This window comes from Urocitellus parryii, chromosome 1, assembly GCF_045843805.1.
Source record: "Urocitellus parryii isolate mUroPar1 chromosome 1, mUroPar1.hap1, whole genome shotgun sequence".
NCBI classification, from domain to species: domain Eukaryota; kingdom Metazoa; phylum Chordata; class Mammalia; order Rodentia; family Sciuridae; genus Urocitellus; species Urocitellus parryii.
Window position 1 is genome coordinate 139,065,200 of NC_135531.1, and position 7,802 is coordinate 139,073,001.

At 45.0% G+C, this 7,802-nt stretch overlaps 1 protein-coding gene across 1 annotated transcript in view; it reads right to left on the reverse strand.

The window, feature by feature from the left end:
* Fat2 (FAT atypical cadherin 2) overlaps positions 1 to 7,497 on the reverse strand; it is a 66,407-nt gene extending 58,910 nt beyond the window's left edge. Inside the window, exons 1-2 of the mRNA XM_026388308.2 lie at positions 4,239 to 7,497; positions 375 to 689 (exon numbers count right to left, since the gene is read on the reverse strand). Of these exons, the coding sequence (XP_026244093.2) occupies positions 375 to 689; positions 4,239 to 7,497 (3,574 nt within the window). The remainder of the gene's footprint in view (positions 1 to 374; positions 690 to 4,238) is intronic.
* Between the last annotated feature and the right edge of the window lie 305 nt (positions 7,498 to 7,802).

The window sequence follows — 7,802 nt, forward strand, 5'->3', positions numbered from 1 at the left end:
ACTAAGGTTAAAGGTGGCTCTCTGACTGATGCTTGTGACTCCAGGAGGGATCGCATGGGAGGATTTGGAGATCTGAAATAGCCCAGATGTTGCTGGATACCAAGGCAAGAAAGCTGACAATAGATTCTTCTCCTTTTCCTGTGGAGATGGACTTAGTAGAAAAGTGTCTCAGGCTTTAGGACTCATTAGAATCCCTGAATTTCTTGTTAAAACACAGATTTTCTAGACCCACTCTCAGAATCCTGACTCAGGAGGTCTGGGGTGAGGATTTGAATTTTCAACCACTTTGCAGGCGATGCAATGATGCTTGGGTACCACATTTTGAGAAACTTTATTGCAGAGATCCCTATTTATCTATATTTCTGGGTTCTTACCTGTGAATGGGTGAATAATGAAGAATCCCATGTGATTCCCACTGGTGATGTTGAAGGTTAGCTTCCCTTTTGAGCTGGAGTCTGGATCCCAGGCATCCAGTTGAAGCACAGAGGTGCCCAAGGGAGCATCCTCCTGGATGGAGGGGTAGAACACAGGTCTGGACATCCGGGGTGGGTTGTCATTGACATCTGTGACCTCAATGTAGACTTCAGTGACAGAAGAGAGAGGTATAGAACCCCTGTCCACAGCCAGTACTGTCAACCAGTAGTAGGGTACAAATTCCCGATCCAGGGGCATCAGAGTCTGAATCATTCCTGGGGACAGGTGAATCACCAAACCCAAAATTATTTAGAGCTCAAATATTTTTAGAAATTACACTACCCAATCCCTGATTTTTACTGTGGAAAGGATAGGATAAGTATTCCACAAAAAGAGAGAATGGTTGCCAAGTAGACATGGGAGATGTTGAGTTGAACATAGGGGAATTAACGTCTGAATTATGGAATCTCCCAGAACCATTTTTCTGCTGAAAGAGGCTCTTGAATGTGGCATATGGGCCTGTATATGATTTAAGGAGGTAGTGGTAGCTTATCCATTTTCTCCTAACTACTTCAACCCAAGTGCCATTGATGTATTTTACATTTCTTAGGGCAATCCTTTTTTTTTTAAGAGATGGGGTCTTCCTAAGTTGCCCCAACTGAGCTCCAACACGTAATCCTCCAACCTCAACCTCTCCCAACTAACAGTAACTGTCATTTGACTGTTTTCTTCACTCTTTAAGTCCTGATAGATCATCAATATAAGGATTAGGCATTTTATGAATAAATCCAATATTTCCTTCTCCATCATCTTCATGAATTTGGGGACTTACCTCCATTCTTTAGCTCACTCACTCCACAAATTGCTTACTATGGGCCAGCTCTGTTTTAGAAGTTGAAGGTCCAATAGTGAGAAAAAGAAACTTGCACCCTAAGTTCTCATAGATCACACTCAACTGGCAGGGCCTGTGCTCAGAACAGAGCAGAGCATTCCAGCAATGGCAGATGGGAACCTGAGGCCCAGAGAGGGAGCCTGGCTTAACCAAGATTATGCAGGGAGAAGTGAAGGATCTTGGTCTGGCACTGACCATCTAAAGCCCTTTCGACCACATCGCCAGCCCTTTGATTGTAAATAAATCATCCACCAGGTTGTGAATTCCTTGAGGGCAGCAAGCTTCCTCATTCACCTAGGATCTCTTCAAGGTCCCTCTTAGTAGTTGGTGCTCAGTATGTACTTGCTAAACTGCACTTATTTTCTACAAAACTTAAAAAAAAAAAAAGAATAAGTAAGTTGATGTCACATTTTTGGAAGGAAATTTGAAAATAACTATTGCCATGGAAAATGTACATTATTGGTCTGAGGTTCAGTGGTAGAGCAGCTGTTAGCCATGTGTGAGAAGGCCCTGGACTCTGATCCCCAGCACTATATGCATTAACCTTTGACCCATTAACTTCATTTTTAAGAGTTTTTCCTAGGGACTAGGGATGTAGGTCAGTGGTAGTGTTCGCCTAGCAAGCACGAGGCCCTGATATCAATCCCCAGGACCACAAAAATAAATAAAAAATAAAACATTTTTTCCTAAAGATACTAATATATATGAGTAAAAGAACATAAATAAGGTTGTCAGACCTATGTGATAAAGTAATATGCACCAAATAAAAATGGATGAAAAACATTATATGTACTAGAAAATAAGATGTCCTGAGGTGACATTATATAAAAAAAGTAAATTTCAGCAGTAGTGTATTGTTTTGTAATAATTAAATAGTGAAAATATATCAGATACAAAGAGGGAAAAAATCAGTGTATAGATGAAGTTGTTAATAAAGATGGTATTTGTACAATGGGAACTATGGAACACTGAAGAAAGAAATTGAAGAAGACCATGTTCATGGATAGATAATCTTGTTCAGAATTAATATTGTCAAAATGGTCACACTACCAAGAGACCCAGAATAGTCAAAGCAATTCTGAAAAGAAGAGTAATGCAGGAGACATCACAACACCTGATCTCAAATTATACTGTAGAGCTATAGTAACAAAAAATGGCATGATATTGGCATCAAAACAGACATGAAGACCAATGGAATAGAATAGAAGACAGAGATAAACCCACCTACTTGTAGTCATCTGATACTTGACAAAGGTGCCCAAAATATGTGTTGGAGAAAAGATAACCTTTTTAACAAGTAGTACTGGGAAAACTGGAAATCCATATGTAGAAGAATGAAATTAGATACCTATCTCTCACCCTGCACCAAAGTCAAATAAAAGTGGATCAAAGACTTAGGAATTAGACCAGAAACCTTGCAAAAGTTAGAAGAACACATAGGGTCCATCATAAAGGTAAGAGCAACAACTTCCTCAAAAGACCCCTACAGCCCAAGAAATAAAACGAACAGTCAATAAGTGGGATATCATCAAATGCCAAAGCTTCTTCATAGCAAAGGAAATGATTAAGATCATGAAGAGAGAGCCTATGGAATAGGCAAAATCACTTCCAGCTGTTCCTCTGATCAATATCCATAATTTATAAAGAACTCAGAAAACTCAAAGCCCCAAAAACAAATAACCCAATAAATAAGTGGACAAAAGAACTAAACAGACATTTTTCAAAAGAAGAAACACAAAAGATAAACAAATACACAAAAAAATGTTCAACATCTCTAGCAATTAGGGAAATGCAAATCAAAACCACTAAGACTGAATCTCACTTTGGTCAGAATGGCAATTATCAAGAACACAACAATAAGTACAGGCAAAGGTGTAGGGGGAGAGGTACACTCATACATTGTTGGTGGGGCCTGCAAGTTAGTACAACCACTCTGAAAAGCAGTATGGAGATTCCTCAAAAAATAGAAACAGAACCACTGTATGACCCAGCTATCCAGCTCCTCAGTATTCCTCCAAAAAATCTAAAATCAGCATACTACAGCAATACAGTCACACCAATGTTCATAGCAGCACAATTCAAAGAGCAAAATTATAGAACCAGATCAGATGCCCATGAACAAATGAAAGGATCAAAAAAAATGTGGTATATATACACAATGGAGTTTTACTCAGCCATAAAGAAGAATGAAATAATGACTTTTGCTGGTATATGGATGAAAACGAAGAACATCATGCTAAGTGAAATAAACTAGACTCAGAAAAATCAGGGGCCAAATGCTTTCTCTCACATTTGGAAACTATAGCAACACAAGGAAAAGAAGAAGTATAGGGAAGGGGATCGGATATCATAGATCTATAAGGAAGATCGGTGGAGTTGAAGAAGGAGATTGAGAGAGAGGGAGGACAGGAAAGGAGAGGAAACACAGAATTAACAAAATCACATTATATGCATATATAAATGTACCATGGGGAATTTCACCTTTAGGTATATGTGGAAAGTTTCAATCAATCAATCAATAAAGTAGGAAGCTCAGTAGAGGAAGGAGAAAAGGAGGAAAGAAAGGGAATAGGAATTGAAAACAAATTATGGAATTTGATGTATGCATGTATGATTTTGTCAAAATGAATCCAAATACTATGTATATGTCTATGGTCTAATTTTTAAAAGATTGTATTTGGGGAGATGGAATGCAGGTGAGTATATATATATATAAAATTATAATTATATAAAGATGTATAAGCAGCATATATTACTTTCATATTTTGTGTGTGTGTATGTGTGTGTGTACAATAAAGGTATCAGGAAAGAGAATCCCTATTTATTGTCTTTCATTTCTATCTGCTGCCTGATTTCTTTCAGGACAGTCCCTGATTTTCCTTCACCCAGTCCCAGGCATTCCAGCGTTCCCATCCTACCCCACCCCCAGTACCTGTGTCTTGGTTGATAGTGAAAGCTTCAAGGCCAGTGCCAGCCCGCAGAAAATACTGGAGCTCCCCATCCAGGCCACTGTCGTCATCGTGAGCAGACACCAGCATCACCTGAGTTCCTGAGGGGCTGTTCTCTTGCACGTGAGCCTGGTACACAAAGGAGGTAAAGCGGGGAGGATGGAGATTCTCATTCACATCCAGGACTATCACCTCCACGTGGCAGAGGGTCCTACGGGCCAGGGGACTCCCACTGTCACTGACCCACAAGCTCAGGTTGTACCCAGCCCGCCTCTCAAAATCCAACTCTTTTTCCAGACTCAGTGCCCCAGTCATTGGATCCATCCGGAAGGTTCCATGGGCATCCTCCAACAGGACATATCGCACTTCACCTGCAGGACCCAGGTCAGGATCCGAGGCATCCAGAAATGTCAACACAGTTCCTGGGGGCAAGTCCTCTGGGACCTTCAGGCTGCTGTGTTCTGTGATGCACTGGGGAGAGTTATCATTCTCGTCTTCCAATGTGACTATCAAGTCAGTGACAGAGAAGAGCTGGTGGCCCTTCCTGGGCTGATCCCTGGTCTCTACCTTGAGTATATACCGAGGTTCTACTTCCCGGTCCAAGTACCCTGTGACCACTAGCTCCCCAGTGAGAGGGTGGAGGGAAAACTTCTCCGTGGGGCTCAGCAGGGTGTAGCGAACCCGGCCGTTGTCCTCCGAGTCAGCATCTTTCGTTTTCAGCTGTGCAATTGTGGTTCCAACCTCTGTGTCCTCTGAGATCGTTAGCTGGTACCCGCCAGGAGGAAATGTGGGTGCGTTGTCGTTCCAGTCCTGCACATTCACTGTCAGCACCTTCCAAGAGGCCTTCTGGGGAGTGCCCAGGTCATACACTGTGACATTGAGGAGGTAGTAACTGGTGGTTTCGTAGTCCAGCGGAGCGGCTACTGTGAGCAGCCCCGTCTCCAGCTCAATGTCAAAACAGCCCTCCTCATTGCCATCTGCAATCACATAGACCAGTTTGCCATTAAAGCCAGCATCAGGGTCAGTGGCTGCCAGGCGGGCCAAGGGCATGTTGATGGGAACACGCTCGAGAACGTCAATGGACTGGGGGAAGTGGTCCTCAAACTGGGGGGTGTGACGATTGATCTGATATGTGCTCAGGGAAGTGAATTCCTCGTCACCGGGCTCCTGGTCCTGAAGCCCAACAGAGTGAAGGATGGTCTTTGTGAAGTGTGTGAGCACCCCCGTCTTATCACACCTTACAGGGACCTCCAAACGAGGGTCCTTCACCACGGTCACATTCAGAGTTGTGGGGGAAGCATAGTTTTTGCCATCTGAGGCTGTAATTTTCAAGAAATACCTGGTGGGATGATGGGTGGAGAGATTCATAAAAGAACGTTTGAGGGATATCACCCCGGAAAAGTCATCTAGAGAAAAATAATCTGCTTCGTTGCCCGACACCATCTCGTATTTCAGGTTCTGAAGCTCATCCACATCGATGGCTGACACGGTCATTATCAGCTTCCCCACTGGCCAATCGTGGCGAATAGACACCGTGCAGTTGACCTCCTCAAACATGGGCTGGTTGTCATTCAAGTTCTTGAGACTAAGAGAAACGGACACTTCCTTCTCCTGGCGGAAAGGGGATCCCCAGTCCGATGCCCGAACCCGGAAGGTATAAATTCTTTTCATGAGCTCATAGTCCATGGGTTTGGAGGTGGAGATGATCCCCAGGTAAGGGTCAATAGAGAATGGCACAGCTTGGGGGCCAGCAATGGAATAGGTGACATATCCATTCTCCCCATGATCCCAGTCCGTGGCAGTAACAGTCAAAACACTGGTTCCTGGAGGGATGTTCTCCTCCAAGGTGCCATCGTAGGAAGACCTGTTGAAGATGGGGGCGTGGTTGTTACAGTCCACGATGTCAATGACCACCGTAGCAGCGGCCAGGCCCGGTGAGGTCCTGACGTGTAGCTGGTAGTGGGCTCGGTCATGGAAGTCCAGGAGCTTCGTGGTGGTGATCAACCCAGTGCGAGCATTGAGTTTAAACCCTGGGCTCTCTGAGGATGGCTTTAGAATGTACTGCAGGTTGGGGAAGGCGGGGGTGACTTTCACCAACACCACGCGACTTCCCGGAGGGGAAAACTCGCTAAGCTTCACCCTATAAACAGCCTTCTCGAATTTAAGGGAAGCTAGTTTGGAAGGTGGTAGATGAAAGCCCCTGATCTGGGAATAAAATGTAGGTCTGCCCCCACTCCTGGCCTGCAGGCTGAGGTTGAATCCGTGAAGGTGCTCCATCCAGTTGACATCTTTGACAGACACCAGACTGAATTCGTTGCCGTGGGCGTAGGACTTGACCGCCTTGAAGTGCTTCCCAGGATCTCCGCCAACAACTTCCAGGGAGTCCACTTCAGCCCCTGAGCCGTTTGCATCTACCACTATGGTGGCATAGGCCGCACCTTCATTGTCATCTGGTGGCGTCACCACCACTGAGGCAATGGCCAGGGATTTCCTGGGGGCAGGCTCCACGTGGACCACAAGCGAAGCCAAGTTGCCAAATCCGTTGCCCTCAGAAATTTTTCGCATGCGGTCCACAGCCAGCACCTGGAGCTCATACTTCCCTCTCCAGGTGACATTGAGCTTCCCAGCCACGGTGACCACGCCGCTGGTGGGATGGATTGCAAACGCATCTGACCTTGAATTGAAGGCATAATAGAACCCAGCGTTCTGGCCCAGGTCAGCGTCGGTGGCTGTCACTTTGCAGATGGGGCTCTTGAGGGGCATGTCCTCGGAGATGGTGACTCTGTATGATGGTGGGGAGAAGAGGGGCCTCAGATCATTCTGGTCCAGGATGTGGACCACCACGCGGGTCAAAGCCTCAAACTCCAAGGTCTTCTCCGTGGCTTGGATGATAAGGGTGTAGCTGTCCCGCACCTCCCTGTTGAGAAGTGCCGTATTGCTGCTCTTTGTCCTTATTCTCAGGAAGCAGAAGTTCCCCACCACATATTCCTCCGTCTTAAATACATTGGCCACGTCCCCAGAGATGATCCGGTACCTCACTGCCCACTGGGGCTCCGCGAGGTACATGCCCATTTTCTCAGAGCTCTCCACATAGGTCTTGGGAGCAGAGTTTTCGTAGATGGTAACATTGTAAAGCGAGTGTGTAAAGTGCCACCCTGAGGAGGAGACCATTCCTTCTGGGGGCTTCTCGCAGGTCCCACAATGAAGCACCAAAGCAGCAAGACCCAGCAAGGCATTAATCATGGTGGAAAAAGAAAACTCCCGAAACCTTGGCAAATGAAAAAAAAAAAAAAGATGCAGGTTAGGAAAGAAATAATTCCTATTGCTATGGTTCTTACCTGGTGGTCATTTTATCTTCAGGGGACATTTGGCAATTTCTGAACATATCTTTTGCTATCTTACTTGGGGACAAAAGGCTGCTGGCTTGTAATAGGCAAAGGCCTGAGATGCTGCTAAACATCCTACAATGCACAGGACAGACCCCACAGCAAGGATTACCTGGCCCCAAGTGTCCATAGTGCTCAGCTAGCTGAAAGATAAAAGATCTA